The 20,421-nt window shown below is 39.7% G+C and overlaps 1 protein-coding gene across 5 annotated transcripts in view; it reads left to right on the top strand.

The window, feature by feature from the left end:
• ttn (titin) overlaps positions 1-20,421 on the top strand; it is a 222,150-nt gene that overhangs the window by 172,930 nt on the left and 28,799 nt on the right. For all 5 annotated transcript variants that reach the window (XM_031892916.1, XM_031892917.1, XM_031892918.1 and 2 more), the window contains 8 exons: positions 166-453; positions 546-1,136; positions 1,221-1,325; positions 1,560-1,757; positions 1,840-2,136; positions 2,234-2,821; positions 2,910-3,212; positions 3,304-20,409. In XM_031892916.1, coding sequence (XP_031748776.1) covers positions 166-453; positions 546-1,136; positions 1,221-1,325; positions 1,560-1,757; positions 1,840-2,136; positions 2,234-2,821; positions 2,910-3,212; positions 3,304-20,409 — 19,476 coding nt within the window. The remainder of the gene's footprint in view (positions 1-165; positions 454-545; positions 1,137-1,220; positions 1,326-1,559; positions 1,758-1,839; positions 2,137-2,233; positions 2,822-2,909; positions 3,213-3,303; positions 20,410-20,421) is intronic.

The following is a 20,421-nucleotide window of genomic DNA, read 5'->3' on the forward strand; positions in this document are numbered from 1 at the left end:
TAAAGGTTTGATTACTTGATACTACAAATTTTTTTTCTCTCCAGTGTAAAGTATAGTTTGACCCTATCCACCACTCATTTACATTCTCAGTCACTATTAGTTGTTACTAAAAACTTGTGCTGTTTTAAAATATAAGCTTATCAATGGCTTTGGTGATCCCTTTAGAAAAACCTGGACCTGTTCTGGATCTTAAAGCACTTGCTGTATCTAAATCAGCATGCACAATTGCATGGAAGAAACCAGTAAGTGATGGTGGTAGCCGTATTATTGGATATCTTGTTGAGCATCTAACTGCTGGTGACAAGTGGAAAGAAGTAATGAGATCAAAAAATCTACAATACTCCATGAAAGACCTGACTGAAGGACAGGAATATACCTTTAGAGTGTCTTCCCAGAATGATTCAGGCTACAGTTCACCAACTGAAATAACAGTGGTGGCAAAGGATGATGTTGGTAAGTATTTACGTAGTTCAAATTTAGAAGTCATTACTGATCTAAAAACATGCGGTGATATCAATTATTTTGTATTTTCATTTACTTTATAGTGCCACCAAACATGGATTTGAGAGATTTGCCAGATTTATGTTATCTTGCAAAAGAAGGCAGCAGTTTCAGAATCAAAATCCCAATCAGCGGGAAGCCTGTTCCTTCAGTTACTTGGAAAAAAGGTGAAGATAAAACAATCACTGAAAGTGGAAGAGTAACTGCTGAATCTTCTCCAATAAATACAATTTTGACAGTGCGGGACTGCCAGAAAGATGATGCAGGAAAATACACAATAACACTGAAAAATCCTGCTGGAGTTAAGGAATCTTCAATGTTTGTAAAAGTTGTTGGAAAGCCTGGTATTCCAACTGGTCCTGTGAAGTTTGATGAGGTAACTGCAGATGCCATAACACTTATCTGGGCGCCACCAAAAGATGATGGTGGCTCTGAAATCACTAATTACATCCTGGAAAAGAGGGACTCTGTAACCAATAAATGGGTAACCTGCGCTTCAGCTGTTCAAAAGACCTCATTTAGAGTTACAAGACTCCATGAAGGTACCGAGTATATCTTTAAAGTTAGTGCTGAAAATAAGTATGGAGTTGGAGAAGGCCTTAAATCAGAGTCGGTTATTGCAAGGCATCCATTTGGTAAGTACAGTTCAGCTTTATGTGATATTTTAACAGACATATTTGTAATCCATAATGACTAATGTGTGTGAATGTGTCCACTAGATGTACCTGATGCTCCTCCACCTCCAAAGATAATGGCCATGAAGCATGATTCTGCAACTTTAACTTGGGTGGATCCAAGAAAGACTGGTGGCTCACCAATAACAGGTATACAAAAGAATATATATTTTATTGCCTAAGGCCCAACTTTATTATGCAATGAAAAAATTAAGACCAAATGCAGATTTTCTTAGAATGCCATAATACTAAAATTAGTCCTTTAACATACAATTTTTGAAAAACAATTTGCTTGCAAGATGTGGTAAATGGTATGTACTCATCATTAAAGACTTCTGCATGGTGCTGTACAGTATATTTAGATATTTTTATATTGTTTATCAGGTTACCATATTGAGTACAAAGAAAGAAACAGCCTGCTTTGGAAGAGGTTAAGTACAACTCCTTTGAGAATGAAGGATTGCAGAGTTCCAGGATTAACTGAAGGACTTGAGTATGAATTCAGAGTTATGGCTATCAACCTTGCAGGAATTGGTAAACCAAGTCTACCAACAGAACCAGCCGTGGCCCTTGATCCAATTGGTAAGTAAAGTTACTGAGCAATTTAAATTCATGCTACATTGTTATAAAAAAGAAGTAATGATAACTGCATTCCTATGTTTAGATCCTCCTGGAAAACCTGAGGTCATTAGTGTGACAAGGAGCTCAGCAACTCTGATTTGGACAGAACCAAAATATGATGGTGGTCATAAACTTGTTGGATATATTGTTGAGAAACGTGATTTGCCTGCAAAGTCTTGGATGAAGGCTAACCACATTAATGTCCAGGAGTGTGCTTTTACTGTAAATGATCTAATTGAAGGTGGAAAATATGAATTCAGAATAAAGGCTAAAAATACTGCAGGAGCAATAAGTCCTCCATCAGAGACAACAGGAACAGTTGTATGCAAAGATGAGTATGGTATGCATCATATGTCTTGCTTTCATTGCATTGCATTATATAATATATATGATATCATTGTCATTGTCTTACCTTCTGACATTGTCTATTATTACAGAGGCACCCACTATTACTCTTGATCAAGCTATAAAAGAAGGCTTAACTGTTAAGGCAGGAGATACCATTGTCATGACTGCTACAAGCATCCTTGGCAAGCCACCTCCAACATCTGTTTGGTCCAAAGCAGGAAAGGACTTTAAACCATCTGATATTGTACAGATTGAAACAGGTCCAACATCTTCCACTCTATCTGTTAAATATGCATCCCGTAAAGACTCTGGGGAATACACAATTACTGCCAGCAATCCTTTTGGCACCAAAGAGGAACATGTACATGTAAAAGTTTTAGATGTGCCTGGACCCCCTGGGCCTATTGAAGTGAGCAATGTATCTTCTGAAAAAGCTACACTTAACTGGACACCTCCAGCCGAAGATGGTGGCTCACCCATTACATCATACACTTTGGAAAAGAGAGAGACCAGCCGTTTGCTCTGGACCTTGGTAGCTGAAAATATACAGTCCTGCAGACATGTTGTGAGCAAGCTGATCCAAGGAAATGAATACATCTTCCGTGTCTCTGCTGTAAACCATTTTGGTGTGGGTGAACCTGTACAATCTGAACCAGTCAAGATGGTCGATAGCTATGGTAAGCATCATTCTCTTTACATCTCAGCTAATCCAGTTTATGGTTTATCAAAACATGAGCACTGTAACTTATCACTGTATTTTAACAGGCCCCCCAGGTCCTCCTGGTAAACCAGAAGCAACCAATGTAACAAGCACAACAGTAACCATTGCCTGGAAACGACCAACTGATGATGGTGGCAGTGAAATCACTGGTTACTATGTTGAAAGAAAAGAAAAGAAAGGACTTAGATGGGTTAGAGCATCAAAGAAGCCAATTTCTGACCTTAGACTGAAAGTTACTGGACTAACAGATGGAAATGAATATGAATTCCGAGTGAGTGCAGAAAATAAAGCAGGCGTTGGACCTCCAAGTGAAAGCTCTTTACCAATTTTAACAAAGGATGTAGCATGTAAGTCTGTGTCTATAAGCTAGTATGGTAAATATTCTGTTACGTTTAGAGTTTATCACAACTTTAAATCTGTATTTTCATATCATTCCAGATCCCCCTGGCCCACCTTCTAATCCAAGAGTTACAGACACAACAAAGTCCACAGCAACATTAAACTGGGGCAAGCCTCATTATGATGGTGGTCTTGAAATTCTTGGTTACATTGTTGAGCACCAAAAGGAAGGAGAAGAAGAATGGGTTAAAGATACAACTGGCTCAGCTCTCCGCATTACTGAGTTTGTTGTTGCCAATCTTCAACCTGGAGGAAAATATAAATTCAGGATCCGTGCTATTAATGCTGCAGGCACTGGAGAACCAGCACAGATTGACAGTGTAGACATTAAAGACCGAGAAGAACTTCCTGACTTTGAATTGGATGCTGAGTTAAGAAGGACTCTTGTAGTTAGAGCTGGCTTAAGCATTCGCATATTTGTGCCAATTAAAGGACGCCCAACACCAGAAGTAACCTGGATGAAAGGAGATATACCCCTGAAAATACGTGCCAATATTGAGAACACAGAATCATTTTCACTGTTAATCATTACTGAATGCAACAGGTATGATGCTGGAAAATACACAATGATGCTTGAAAATGCAGCTGGAAAGAAATCTGGATTTGTAAATGTTAAAGTTTTGGATTCACCAGGACCTCCATTAAACCTTAAAGCCAGGGATGTAACAAAAGACAGCATTACTTTACAATGGGATATGCCTCTTATCGATGGTGGCTCCAGAATTACTAACTATGTTGTTGAGAAACGTGAATCAACTCGAAAGGCTTATTCAACCATTACAACTAACTGTCAGAAGTGCTCGCTGAGGGTCCCCAATTTAGCAGAAGGGTGTGAATATTACTTTAGAGTTTTGGCAGAAAATGAGTTTGGAATTGGTGAACCCACTGAAACTGCTGAGCCAATAAGAGCCTCTGAAGCCCCATCTCCTCCTGATAGCCTGAATATTATGGACATTACTAAGAATAGTGTAAGCCTTGCTTGGCCAAAACCAGAGCATGATGGAGGAAGCAAGATCACTGGCTATGTCATTGAAGCACAAAAGAAAGGTTCTGATCAGTGGTTACACGTAACAACAGTGAAATCACTGGACTATGTAGTTAAGAACCTTAATGAAAATGAAGAATATGTATTCCAAGTAATGGCTGTAAACAGTGCAGGAAGAAGTGATCCTAGGGAAAGCAGGCCAGTTGTTGTTAAAGAACAGTTAATGCTTCCAGAATTTGATTTGCGAGGCATCTACCAAAAGTCAGTTGTTGCAAAGGCTGGTGATAATATTAAAGTTGAAATCCCTGTGTTGGGAAGACCAAAACCCAGTGTAACCTGGAAGAAAGAAGATCAGCTTCTTAAGGAAACACAGAGAGTTAACGTGGAGCGCACATCAACTGCAACAATTCTAAATATCAATGAATGCACCAGGAATGATTCTGGAAAGTACACTCTAACAGCTAAGAATATTGTTGGGGAAATCACTGACATCATATCTGTTCAAGTCCATGATATTCCTGGAATTCCAAAAGGCCCCATTAAGTTTGATGAAATTTCATCTGACTTTATTACACTTTCTTGGGATCCCCCAGAGAATGATGGCGGAGTTCCAATAAACAGCTATATAGTTGAAATTCGTGAAACTAACAGCACAACTTGGACTGAATTAGCTTCAACTGTCATACGCACAACATTCAAAGCCACACGTCTGACTACTGGTTTGGAATACCAATTCCGTGTTAAAGCACAGAACAGATATGGAACTGGTCCTGCCTTGAATTCAGAGTCTGTAGTTGCTGCTTATCCATTTAAGGTTCCAGGGCCACCAGGTACACCTCAAGTTATTGCAGTTACTAAGGACTCAATGACTATCAGCTGGCATGAGCCAGTAACAGATGGTGGAAGCCCAATTCTAGGATACCATATTGAAAGAAAAGAGCGAAACAGTATACTCTGGCAGACTATAAGCAAGAATTTGATAGTAGGAAATATATATAAATCCTCAGGACTTACTGATGGCATAGCATATGAATTCCGTGTTGTCGCTGAAAACATGGCTGGTAAGAGCAAGCCAAGCAAGTCCTCTGACCCAACTTTTGCACTGGATCCAATAGACGCACCAGGAAAACCAATTGCTCTCAATGTAACTAGGCATGCAGTAACACTTCAGTGGACAAAACCTGAATACAATGGAGGTTTTAAGATAACTGGATACACTGTTGAGAGAAAAGACCTTCCTAATGGCCGCTGGCTTAAAGCTAACTTCAGCAACATCCTTGAGACTGAATTTACTGTAAGTGGATTAAATGAAAATGCAGAATATGAGTTTAGAATAATTGCAAGAAATGCAGCTGGAGCTGTCAGTCAGCCATCTGAGCCATCTGATGCTATCACTTGCAGAGATGATATAGAAGAACCAAGAATAATGGTAGATGCAAAATTCAAAGACATTATCATTCTGAAAGCTGGTGAAATGTTCAGACTTGATGCTGATGTTGCTGGTCGTCCACCTCCAACATTGTCTTGGACTAAAGAAGGAAAAGACCTAGAAGACACAGCCAAATTGGAAATTAAAATAGCTGATTTTTCAACATCACTAATAAATAAGGATTCAGCCAGAAAAGATGGTGGAGCATATACACTGACAGCATCTAACCCTGGTGGATTTGCAAAACATGTATTCAATGTCAAAGTTCTTGATAGACCAGGCCCTTGCGAAGGTCCTTTGTCTGTTTCTGATGTCACTTGTGAAAAGTGTGTACTGTCATGGCTACCTCCAATGGATGATGGAGGTGCAAAGATTGATCACTACGTAGTTGAAAAACGTGAAACCAGCAGACTGGCCTGGACTAATGTTGCAACAGATGTTCAGGTTACAAAGTTTAAGGTTACCAAGCTACTAAAGGGAAATGAATACATCTTCCGTGTTATGGCTGTTAACAAATATGGAGTAGGAGAAGTTTTAGAATCAGAGCCTGTCCTAGCAGTCAATCCCTATGTACCTCCAGATCCACCAAAAACTCCTGAGGTGACAGCTATTACCAAAGATTCTATGATTGTGTGTTGGGGACATCCAGAATCTGATGGTGGAAGCCCAATAACTAACTATGTTGTAGAAAGACGTGACAAAGCTGGCTTACGCTGGATTAAGTGCAACAAGCGAATCCTTACTGATTTGCGTTACAAGGTTTCAGGACTAACAGAAGGACATGAATTTGAATATAGAATCATGGCTGAAAATGCTGCTGGACTTAGTAAACCAAGCCCATGCAGTCAATTTTACAAAGCATGTGATACTGTTTTCAAGCCTGGCCCTCCAGGAAATCCAAGAGTTTTGGATACTAGCAAATCTTCAATTACAATTGCTTGGAATAAACCAGTGTATGATGGAGGTTCAGAAATAACTGGCTACATGGTTGAAATATGTCTACCTGAAGAAGATGAATGGAAAGTTGTAACACCACCAGCTGGACTCAAAGCAACTTCCTTTACAATAACAGGGTTGAAAGAAAACCAAGAGTATAAAATTAATATATATGCCTTGAACTCTGAGGGTGTTGGAGAGCCTGCTCTTGTCCCAGGATCACCTAAAGCTGAAGAAAGGATGTTACCACCAGAGATTGAATTAGATGCAGAACTCCGTAAAGTTATTTGCATTAGAGCATGCTGCACATTGCGTCTATTTGTACCAATTAAGGGAAGACCTGCTCCAGAAGTCAAATGGACAAGAGAAAATGGTGAACCAATTGAAAGGGCAAGCATTGAATCCACAAGCTCATACACTTCACTAATTGTTGAAAATGTAAACAGATTTGACAGTGGCAAATATATGCTGACAATAGAAAACAGTTCAGGAAGCAAGTCAGCCTTTGTGAATGTCAGAGTCCTTGATACACCTGGTGCACCTCAAGATCTTAAAATAAAAGAGATCACAAAGGAATCTGTTACATTATCATGGGAGCCCCCTCTTATAGATGGTGGATCCAAAATTAAAAATTACATTGTTGAAAAGCGTGAATCAACAAGAAAAGCATATTCAACAGTTGCTGCCAACTGCCATAAGACCAGCTGGAAAGTAGACCAGTTGCAGGAAGGTTGCAATTACTATTTTAGAGTCCTTGCTGAAAATGAATACGGAATTGGTTTACCTGTAGAAACATCTGAATCTGTGAAAGTATCAGAAAGGCCTCTACCCCCAGGCAAGATTACTTTGGTTGATGTAACCAGAAACAGTGTTTCACTGACATGGGAAAAACCAGAACATGATGGAGGAAGCAGAATATTGGCTTATATTGTAGAAATGCAGAGCAAAGGTAGTGAAAAATGGGCTACATGTTCTACAGTAAAAACAACTGAAGCTAAAATAACAGGCCTAATACAAGGAGAAGAATACATGTTCCGTGTATCTGCTCAAAATGAAAAAGGAATCAGTGATCCTCGGCAGCTGGGAGTCCCAGTAGTTGCAAAAGACCTTGTTATTGCACCAGCATTTAAGCTTCTTTTCAACACCTTCAGTGTTTTAGCAGGAGAAGATCTAAAGGTTGATGTTCCATTTGTTGCACGACCCAAGCCTACAGTAACATGGCATAAAGATAATTTACCGCTAAAACAGACCACTCGAGTTAACGCAGAGAATACAGAAAGTAACTCACTTCTGACAATTAAAGAAGCTTCCAAGGAAGATGTTGGACAGTACACAGTAACACTTGCTAACTCTGCAGGTGAAGCCACTGAACAGCTTAGCATTGTGGTTCTTGATAAACCAGAGCCACCAACAGGACCAGTAAAGATTGATGAAGTAACAGCAGACAGTGTTACCATTTCATGGCAACCTCCAAAATACGATGGTGGAAGTTCGATCAATAACTACATTGTGGAGAAACGTGACACTTCTACAACAAATTGGCAAATTGTATCAGCAACTGTAGCTAGAACAACTATTAAAGCTACAAGACTAAAAACGGGTTGTGAATATCAGTTCCGCATTGCTGCTGAGAACCGTTATGGAAAGAGTGGATATTTGACATCAGAATCAGTCATAGCTCAGTATCCATACAAGCTGCCTGGACCACCTGGAACACCATTTGTGACAGCAGTAACTAGAGATAGTATGGTTGTACAATGGAATGAGCCTGTAAATGATGGTGGTAGCAAGATTCTAGGGTACCATGTTGAAAGCAAAGAAAGAAACAGTATACTTTGGGTGAAGCTAAACAAAACAATCCTCCCTGACACAAGAATTAAAACAACCAACATTGAAGAAGGTATTGAATATGAATTCAGAGTTTATGCAGAGAACATCGTAGGAATTGGCAAACCTAGCAAAGTATCTGAGTGCTATGTGGCAAGAGATCCATGTGATCCTCCTGGTCGTCCAGAGCCTGTAATTGTCACAAGAAATTCAGTGACCCTTCAGTGGACAAAGCCTGAATATGATGGTGGCAGCAAGATCACAGGTTACATTGTTGAAAAGAAAGAACTGCCTGAAGGCCGTTGGATGAAAGCAAGCTTTACAAATGTTATTGAAACTGAATTTGCTGTTACTGGACTTGTTGAAGATCAAAGATATGAATTCCGTGTTATTGCAAGAAATGCTGCAGGAATTTTCAGTGAACCTTCTGACAGCACAGGGCCAATAACTGCAAGAGATGAAGTCGAACCACCTCGCGTAAGCATGGATCCAAAATATAAAGAAACTATAACAGTAAATGCTGGTGAGACATTTAAAATTGATGCTGATGTTCATGGCAAACCCATACCTTCAATTCAGTGGATTAAAGCTGGAGAAGAACTTGCAAATACAGCTCGTCTGGAAATTAAAAATACTGATTTCACTACATCTCTAAGTGTAAAAGAAGCTATTCGTACAGATAGTGGTCACTATAATCTTTTGCTGAAAAATGTTGCTGGTGAAAAATCAGTGTCAGTGAACATTAAGGTACTTGACAGGCCTGGACCTCCTGAAGGACCAATTGCTATTACTGGTGTTAGTGCTGAGAAATGCACTTTAACATGGAAACCTCCCCAACAAGATGGTGGAAGTGATATTTCCCATTATATCGTAGAGAGACGAGAAACCAGCCGCTTAGTTTGGACAGTGGTTGATAGCAATGTACAAACTCTAAGCTGCAAAGTAACAAAACTTTTGGAAGGCAACGAATACATCTTCCGTGTTATGGCTGTAAATAAGTACGGAGTTGGAGAACCACTTGAATCTGAACCAGTCCTTGCAAGGAATCCATATGTAGTCCCACAAGCTCCAAAAGCTCCTGAGGTCACAGCTATTACAAAAGACTCCATGATTGTTGTTTGGGAAAGACCGGCATTTGATGGTGGCAGTGAAATAACAGGCTATGTTCTTGAAAAGCGTGACAAAGAAGGCATACGCTGGACAAGATGCAACAAGCGTATAATTAGTGAACTACGTTTCAGGGTAACAGGTCTTGTTGAATCTCATCTCTATGAATTCAGAGTATCTGCTGAAAATGCTGCAGGTTTAAGTGAACCAAGTCCATCTTCCATTTATTATAAGGCAAGTGATCCTATTTATAAACCAGGTCCTCCAAATAACCCAAGAGTCGTTGATGTTACAAGATCTTCAGTAATACTATCATGGGGTAAACCAATCTATGATGGTGGATGTGAGATCCAGGGTTACATTGTTGAAAAGTGTGACCTGAGCAGTGAAGAATGGTCTATTTGTACTCCTCCAAGTGGCATAAAAGAAACCAGATTTGAAGTTGAGAAACTGTTGGAAAAACATGAATATAAATTCCGTATATGTGCAGTTAACAAGGCTGGAGTTGGAGAGCATGCGGATCTTCCTGCATCAATTATTGTAGAAGAGAAGCTGGAAGTACCTGATCTAGATCTAGATCCAGAACTCAGAAAGATTGTAAATGTAAGAGCTGGTGGCTCATTAAGACTTTTCATTCCATTCAGAGGACGTCCAGCTCCTGAGGTAAAATGGGGAAAAGTTGAAGGTGATATCAGAGACATAGCTCAGATTGATGTAACTAGTAGTTTCACTTCACTCGTAATAGACAATGTTAATCGATTTGATTCTGGAAAATACACTTTGACACTAGAAAACAGCAGTGGCACAAAGTCTGCATTTATAAGCGTTCGGGTTCTGGATACACCAAGTGAACCTGTAAACCTCAAAATAAAAGAAGTCACCAAGGATTCAGTATCTCTTACATGGGAGCCACCTGCATTGGATGGTGGTGCTAAAATAAAGAATTACATAATTGAAAAACGTGAAACCACCAGAAAAGCTTATGCAGCTGTTGCAACAAATTGCCACAAAACATCCTGGAAAATAGACCAACTTCAGGAAGGTTGCAGCTATTATTTCAGGGTAACTGCTGAAAATGAATATGGTATTGGTGTTCCTGCAGAAATTGCAGATCCTGTTAAAGTATCGGAGGTTCCACAGCCTCCAGGCAAAATAACAGTGGTTGATGTGACAAGAAACAGTGTATCACTTTCATGGGAAAAGCCTGAACATGATGGAGGCAGCAAGATTATTCAATACATTGTCGAAATGCAAGCTAAAGGAAGTGAAAAATGGTCAGACTGTGCTCGTGTTAAAGCTCTTGAAGCAGTAATAACAAACTTAGCACAAGGAGGAGAATATCTCTTTAGAGTTGTGGCAGTTAATGAGAAGGGTAAGAGTGACCCACGATCTCTTGCAGTTCCAGTAGTTGCCAAAGACCTAGTTATAGAGCCGGATGTTCGCCCTGCATTCAGTAGTTACAGTGTTCAAGTTGGACATGATTTGAAGGTTGAAGTTCCCATTTCTGGAAGACCAAAGCCAGAAATTACATGGACAAAAGATGGCCAGCCTCTGAAGCAGACAACAAGAGTTAATGTTACAGATACACCAAATCTTACTGTACTGAATATAAAGGAAACTTCTAAAGATGACTCAGGCATGTACGCAATTTCAGTCTCCAACATTCTTGGCCAAAAAGTGGCTTCTATTGAAATTATAACATTAGACAAGCCTGATCCACCATGTGGCCCAGTGAAGTTTGATGATATTAGTGCAGAAAGCATTACATTATCCTGGAACCCTCCCATATACACAGGAGGTTGCCAGATTTCAAACTATGTGGTTGAAAAGAGGGACACAACTACCACACTTTGGGAAACTGTTTCAGCTACAGTTGCCAGAACTACACTAAAGGTGTCAAAACTAAAGACTGGCACAGAATACCAATTTAAAATATTCGCAGAAAACAGATATGGCAGAAGCTTTGGATTAGACTCTGAAGCAGTAGTAGCACAGTATCCTTACAAGGAACCTGGACCACCTGGTACACCATTTTCTGCAACTATAACAAAGGATAGTATGGTTGTTCAGTGGCATGAGCCTATTAATGATGGTGGAAGCAGAGTCTTGGGATATCATCTTGAGCGAAAAGAAAGAAACAGCATTATGTGGACAAAGATTAATAAAAGTATTATTCCAGACACATATTTTAAGACCACTAATCTCGAAGAAGGCATTGAGTATGAGTTTAGAGTTTATGCTGAAAATATTGTTGGTACTGGCAAACCAAGCAAAGTTTCTGAGTGCTACTGTGCCCGAGACCCATGTGATCCTCCAGGTTGCCCTGAACCAATTATTGTCACTAGAAGCGCAATTACACTCAGCTGGAAAAAACCTGAATATGATGGTGGAAGCATGATAACTGGATACATTGTTGAAAAACGTGATCTACCTGAGGGACGATGGATGAAAGCAAGTTTTACAAATGTAATTGAAACACAGTTTACAGTAACAGGACTCACCGAAGACCAGAGATATGACTTCAGAGTTATTGCAAGGAATGCTGCAGGAACCTTCAGCAAGCCTTCTGATAGTACAGGACCAATAACTGCAAAAGATGAAGTAGAGCCACCTAGAATTTCTATGGATCCAAAATACAAAGACACCATAGTCATTAATGCAGGTGAAACATTCAAACTTGATGCTGATGTACATGGAAAACCTCTACCAACAATACAGTGGTTTAAGGGTGATAAAGAAGTTGAGGATTCAGCTAGATGTGAGATTAAAAATACTGATTTTAAAGCCCTCATTGTTGTCAAGGATGCAATCAGAATTGATGGTGGACAGTACATCTTGCAAGCTTCCAATGTTGCAGGAACAAAATCGGTACCTATCAATGTTAAAGTACTAGATCGACCAGGTCCTCCAGAGGGTCCTGTTCAAGTTACTGGAGTAACATCTGACAAATGCTCATTGGCATGGGCTCCACCTCAACATGATGGAGGCAGTGATATTTCTCACTACGTAATTGAAAAGAGAGAAACAAGTCGCCTTGCCTGGACTGTTGTTGCCACTGAAGTAGTACCTACATCACAAAAAGTAACAAAGCTTTTGGAAGGCAATGAATATATTTTCCGAATAATGGCTGTAAACAAATATGGTGTTGGTGAGCCATTGGAGTCTGTACCAGTATTGATGAAAAATCCATTTGTGCCACCAGGTCCACCAAAGGCTCTGGAAGTAACTAACATTGCTAAAGACTCTATGACTGTTTGTTGGAATCGACCAGATAATGATGGAGGCAGTGAAATAATTGGTTATATTGTAGAAAAACGAGACAGGGCTGGCATTAGGTGGACTAAATGCAACAAACGCAGGGTAACAGACTTAAGATTTAGAGTTACAGGATTAACAGAAGATCATGAATATGAATACAGATTATCAGCTGAAAATGCTGCTGGAATTGGTGAGCCAAGCCAGGCTTCAGCCTACTTTAAAGCATGTGATCCAATTTTCAAACCTGGGCCACCTACAAACCCACACGTAGTGGATACATCTAAAAACTCTGTCACAGTTGTTTGGGGTAAACCTATTTATGATGGTGGAAGTGATATACAAGGGTATATTGTGGAAATCTGTAAAGAAGATGAAGAAGAATGGACAATATGTACCCCTCAAACTGGTTTACAAGTTACTAAATATGAGATCACAAAACTTATTGAACATAAACAATACCAAGTTCGCATCTGTGCTATAAATAAGGCTGGAGTAGGTGAAGCTGCTGCAGTCCCAGGTACTGTAAAACCAGAAGATAAGCTTGAAGCTCCAGAAATTGAACTTGATTCTGAACTAAGAAAAGGAATACTAGTGAGAGCTGGTGGAAATGCTAGAATTCATATTCCATTTAAAGGAAGACCTACCCCAGAAATAAGCTGGTCAAAAGAAGATGGAGAGCTCACTGAAAAATCACAAATTGAAAGAGGTCTAAACTACACTCAGCTTTCAATTGATAACTGCGACAGAAATGATGCTGGAAAGTATATTCTTACACTTGAAAACAGCAGTGGCTCAAAATCTGCATTTGTAACCCTGAAGGTTCTTGACACACCAGGCCCACCTATAAACCTCCTTGTGAAAGATATCAAGAAAGATTCAGTCACACTTACATGGGAACCTCCTCTCATTGATGGTGGTGCAAAGATAAAGAACTATGTTATTGATAAGCGGGAGTCCACTAGGAAAGCTTATGCTAATGTTACAGCTAAATGCAATAAAACAAGTTACAAGGTAGAAAATCTTACCGAAGGAGCCATCTATTATTTCAGAGTTATGGCTGAAAATGAATATGGTGTTGGTGTACCAGTGGAAACAGTGGATGCAGTAAAAGCATCTGAAGCACCACTACCTCCAGGCAAAATCAGTCTCACAGATGTTACCCAAAGAAGTGCATCCCTTATGTGGGAAAAACCAGAACATGATGGAGGCAGCAGAATCATAGGATACTTAGTTGAAATGCAACCCAAAGGTGTGGAAAAATGGAGCACTGTTACTGAATCTAAAACATGCAGTGCTGTTGTTTCAGGATTAAGCCCAGGGCAAGAATATTCATTCCGGGTGCTTGCTTACAATGAAAAAGGAAAAAGTGATCCAAGAATACTTGGCATTCCAGTGATAGCGAAAGACTTAACAATTGAGCCAAGCTTTAAACTAATGTTTAATTCCTATAATGTACAAGCTGGTGAAGATCTCAAGATCGACATCCCTGTTATAGGCAGACCTAAGCCAGCCATCACTTGGACAAAAGATAGCCAGCCACTGAAACAAACAACAAGAGTAAATGTTGAGGATACACCATCATCAACCATCTTACATATTAAGGAAAGCAACAAAGATGACTTTGGCAAATATACTGTAACCGCAACAAATACTGCTGGCACAGCAACTGAAAACATTAGCATTATTATTCTGGATAAACCTGGCCCACCAAAAGGCCCTGTTCGTTTTGATGAAATTAGCTCTAATTTTGTGGTGTTTTCATGGGATGCTCCAGAATATACAGGTGGATGCCAGATTAATAATTACATAGTTGAAAAACGTGATACAACTACCACAGCATGGCAGATGGTGTCAGCTACAGTTGCAAGAACAACAATCAAGGTAACCAAGCTTACAACAGGATCTGAATATCAATTCAGAATACATGCTGAAAATAGGTATGGAAAGAGTACACCTTTAGATTCTTCTGCAGTTGTTGTACAATATCCCTACAAAGAACCAGGTCCTCCAGGAACACCATTTGTTACATCACTTTCAAAGGATCACATGCTTGTCCAGTGGCATGAGCCAGTAAATGATGGAGGAAGCAAAGTACTAGGATACCATTTAGAACGCAAGGAGAAGAACAGTATACTCTGGGCAAAATTAAATAAGACTCTAATCCAAGACACAAAACTAAAAACAAATGGCCTTGAAGAGGGTCTAGAATATGAGTTTAGAGTATATGCTGAGAATATTGTTGGCATTGGAAAAGTAAGTAAGGTATCAGAGTGTTATGTTGCCCGTGATCCATGTGATCCTCCTGGACGTCCAGAAGCAATTGAAATTACAAGAAACTATGTTAATCTTCAGTGGACCAAACCAGAGTATGATGGTGGCAGTAAAGTAACAGGTTACATTGTGGAAAAGAAAGAACTGCCTGATGGCCGCTGGATGAAGGCCAGCTTTACAAATGTATTAGAAACAGAATTCAATGTAACCGGGCTTACAGAAGATCAAAGATATGAGTTCAGAGTTATTGCAAGAAATGCTGCTGGAAACTTTAGTGAACCTTCAGAAAGCACTGGGCCCATAACTGCTAGAGATGAAATTGATGCACCAAGGGCTTCCCTAGATCCAAAATACAAAGATGTGATTATTGTAAATGCTGGGGACACTTTTGTTCTTGAAGCTGACATCCATGGCAAACCAATTCCTGACATTGCTTGGTCCAAAGATGGAAAAGAGCTTGAAGCTGCAACAGCAAGAATGGAAATAAAATCCACCATTCAAAAGACAACACTCATTGTCAAAGATTGTGTTAGAGTTGATGGTGGTCAGTATGTTTTGAACCTCAGTAATGTTGGTGGAACAAAGTCTATTCCTATAACAGTTAAAGTTCTTGATCGACCAGGTCCACCAGAAGGTCCACTGAAAGTAACAGGTGTAACAGCAGAAAAATGTTACTTAGCATGGGGTCCACCTGCACATGATGGTGGAGCAAATATCTCCCATTATACTATAGAGAAAAGAGAAACAAGCAGACTCTCATGGACTCAAGTTGCATCAAATGTTCAGGCTCTTAGTCACAAAGTCACAAAATTACTTACAGGAAATGAATATATCTTCCGTGTAGTGGCTGTAAATAAATATGGAATTGGAGAACCCTTAGAATCTGAACCAGTCTTAGCTCGTAATCCTTTCAAGCCTCCAAGTGCACCTTCAACACCTGAGGTTACAGCCATCACAAAGGATTCTATGGTTGTTACCTGGGGTCGTCCACAAGACGATGGTGGAGCAGAAATAGAAGGATATATTCTTGAGAAGCGTGATAAAGATGGCATTCGTTGGACAAAATGCAATAAAAAACGATTAACTGATTTACGTCTCAGAGTAACAGGTCTTACAGAGGGACATTTCTTTGAATATAGAGTTTCAGCTGAAAATGCAGCTGGAGTTGGAGAGCCTAGTGAACCATCCATTTTCTACAGGGCTTGTGATGCCATATATCCACCAGGTCCTCCAAGTAATCCAAAAGTAACTGATGCATCTAGATCATCTGTTTCTCTTGCTTGGAGCAAGCCAATTTATGATGGTGGAGCCCAAGTTTCAGGTTATGTTATAGAAATGAAAGAATCAACTGCTGATGAATGGACAACATGCACACCACCAACAGGATTGCAAGGTAAACAATTTACAGTAACAAAACTGAAAGAAAACACAGAATATTGCTTCCGTATTTGTGCCATGAACTCAGAAGGAGTTGGAGAACCTGCTGCTATTCCAGGAACTGTCATTGCTGCTGACAAATTAGAGCCTCCTGAAATTGAACTTGATGCTGATTTAAGAAAGACTGTAACTGTGCGAGCTAGTGGTACACTTCGCTTGTTTGTCACAATCAAAGGTAGACCAGAACCTGAAGTAAAATGGGAAAAAGCAGAAAGCACTCTGAGTGACAGAGCCCAAATTGAAGTTACAAGCTCATATACAATGTTAGTAATTGATAATGTCAACCGATTTGATAGTGGAAAATATAATCTGACCTTGGAAAATAACAGTGGTTCAAAAACAGCTTTCATCAATGTTAGAGTACTTGATTCTCCAAGTGCCCCAGTAAACTTGAAAATCAAAGAAATCAAGAAAGATTCAGTAATACTGTCATGGGAGCCACCACTGATTGATGGAGGATCAAAAATAACAAACTACATTGTTGAAAAACGTGAATCCACAAGAAAGGCATATGCAACAGTAACAAGTAATTGCACTAAAAATACATTTAAAATTGATCAGTTACAAGAAGGAGGCATCTACTACTTCCGTGTTCTAGCTGCCAATGAACATGGTGTTGGTTTGCCAGCAAGTACACCTGATGCAATAAAAGTGTCCGAAGCACCTCTTCCTCCTGGAAGGGTTACTCTGCTTGATGTAACTCGCAACAGTGCTAGTATATCATGGGAGAAACCAGAGAGTGATGGTGGTAGCAAAATAACAAGCTACATTGTGGAGATGCAAACTAAAGGAAGTGAAAAATGGAGCACATGCACTCAAGTGAAGACACTTGAAGCAACTATAAAAGGCCTTACAATGGGAGAAGAATATACTTTCAGGGTAATTGCTGTAAATGAGAAAGGAAAGAGTGATCCAAGGCAATTAGGTGTGCCTGTGGTTGCCAAGGATATTGAAGTCCAACCAACAGTTGAACTACTCTTCAATACCTTTAGTGTGAAAGCTGGAGATGACCTTAAAATTGACATACCCATTCGAGGAAGACCAGATCCAGCCGTAACTTGGAAGAAGGATGGTCAAGCTTTAAAACAAACAACTAGAGTAAATGTCCAGGTTTCAAAGACATCCACGTTACTTTCAATAAAAGAAGCGTCAAAAGATGATGTTGGAACATATGAATTAACTGCTTCAAATACCGCAGGATCAACAACAGCATCAATTGGTGTAATTGTGCTTGACAAACCTGGACCACCAGGCCCTATACAAGTTGACGATATTAGCGCAGACAGCATTTCATTCTCTTGGAGTCCACCTGAATATGATGGTGGCTGTCATATTAGTAATTATGTAGTAGAAAAGAGAGACACAACTACAACAGTATGGGAATTAGTCTCTGCAACTGTGGCTAGAACATCAATTAAAGTGGCACGATTAACAACTGGGTCAGAGTATCAATTCCGTGTTTTTGCAGAAAACCGCTATGGTAGAAGCCATTATACTGATAGCCCAGCTATTGTTGCACAGTATCCATTTAAACCACCAGGTCCCCCAGGAACACCCCAAGTTGCTCATGCCACAAAAGCTTTCATGATGGTAACCTGGCAAATTCCAGTGAATGATGGTGGAAGTAGAGTTCTTGGATACCATCTGGAAAAGAAAGAAAGAAGTAGCATTCTATGGGCAAAGGTAAACAAAACTCTTATAAATGATACACAACTGAAGGTAACTGGTCTTGAAGAAGGACTGATGTATGAATATCGGGTATATGCTGAAAACATTGCTGGAATTGGAAAGTGCAGCAAATCATGTGAGCCAGTTGCTGCAAGGGACCCATGTGATCCTCCAGGCCAGCCAGAAGTTACTAATATCACAAGAACATCTGTATCATTGTCCTGGACTAAACCAGAATATGATGGAGGAGCAAAGATTACAGGATACATTATTGAAAGGCGAGAATTGCCTGATGGACGTTGGCTTAAATGCAACTTTACCAATATTCAAGAGACTTACTTTGATGTAACTGCTCTTACAGAAGATGTGAGATATGACTTCCGTGTTATTGCAAAGAATGCTGCAGGATTATTTAGTGAGCCATCTGAAACAACAGGACCTATAACAGTAAAGGATGATGTAGATGCCCCACGAATAATGATGGATGTCAAATTTAGAGATGTTGTAGTTGTCAAAGCTGGAGAGATCTTAAAAATTAATGCAGATATTGCAGGACGTCCTCATCCTATAGTTTCATGGACAAAGGATGGAAAAGAAATTGAAGAAAAAGCAAGAGTTGAAATCAGTTCAACTGATAACAGCACTGTTCTTACGGTAAAAGACTGCATAAGAAGGGATTCAGGTCAATATGTCTTAACCTTACAAAATGTTGCAGGAACAAGATCTTTAGCTGTAAATTGTAAAGTACTTGACAGACCTGGTCCTTCTGCTGGTCCACTACAAATCGCAGGTGTAACAGCTGAAAAGTGCACACTTTCCTGGGGACCTCCTCAAGAAAATGGTGGGGCTGAAATCGACTACTATATAGTTGAAAAGAGAGAAACAAGTCGCATTGCCTGGACCATTTGTGAGTCAGAACTACGTACCACTTCCTGTAAAGTAACAAAACTTCTGAAGGGTAACGAATACGTTTTCAGAGTGATGGGTGTTAATAAATATGGAGTTGGTGAACCATTAGAGAGTGAAGCTGTTAAAGCACTGGATCCATTTACAGTACCATCTCCACCAAAATCATTGGAGATCACAAGTGTGACTAAAGAATCTATGACTCTTTGCTGGGCAAGACCAGAAAGCGATGGTGGTAGTGAGATAGCTGGATATATTATTGAAAGACGAGAGAAGAACAGTCTGAGATGGTTGCGTGTAAACAAAAAACCTGTTTATGATCTAAGAGTGAAGTCATCTGGCTTAAGAGAAGGATGTGATTATGAATACCGTGTATATGCTGAAAATGCTGCAGGCATTAGTGCCCCAAGTGATTGTTCACCATTAATACGTGCAGAGGATCCAATATTCCTGCCATCACCACCAACAAAACCGAAAATTGTAGATTCAACAAAGACAAGCATAACATTAGAATGGACAAAACCATTGTTTGATGGAGGTTCTCCAGTAACTGGTTATGCAGTTGAATACAAAAAATCTGATGACAGTGAATGGACAACAGCTGTCACCAATGTTAAAGGTACAGAATACACAGTTATTGCACTAACATCTGGTGCTGAATACTCATTTAGAGTTAAATCAATCAACAAGGTTGGAACAAGTGACCCAAGTGAAAGCACTGAGCCTCATATAGTAAAGGAAAGAGAAGAAGAACCTGTATTTGATATTGACAGTGAAATGCGAAAGACATTAATTGTCAAATCTGGTGGATCATTTACAATGACAGTGCCTTTCAGAGGAAAACCTGTTCCCAATGTAATGTGGAGTAAACCAGACATTGATCTTAGATCAAGAGCTGCTATTGATACAACAGACAGCCGAACATCCCTCACTATTGAAAAAGCAACAAGAAATGATTCTGGAAAGTATACACTAACCCTACAGAATGTTCTCAACACAGCTACACTGACATTAGTTGTAAAGGTGCTTGACTCTCCTGGACCTCCTTCTAACATTATTGTGAAAGAAGTAACAAAAGAATCTGCAGTTCTATCTTGGGACGTTCCTGAAAATGATGGTGGTGCACCAGTTAAGAATTACCACATTGAAAAACGAGAAGCAAGTAAGAAAGCTTGGGTCAGTGTGACAAATAACTGTCATCGTCTTACATACAAGGTCACCAACCTTCAAGAGAGTGGAGTTTATTACTTTAGAATTTCTGGAGAAAATGAATTTGGCGTTGGAGTTCCTGCTGAGACAAAGGATGGTGTGAAAATAACAGGTATGTTTTTGT

The sequence above is a fragment of the Xenopus tropicalis genome, chromosome 9 (assembly GCF_000004195.4).
Source record: "Xenopus tropicalis strain Nigerian chromosome 9, UCB_Xtro_10.0, whole genome shotgun sequence".
Classification (NCBI taxonomy): Eukaryota; Metazoa; Chordata; class Amphibia; order Anura; family Pipidae; genus Xenopus; species Xenopus tropicalis.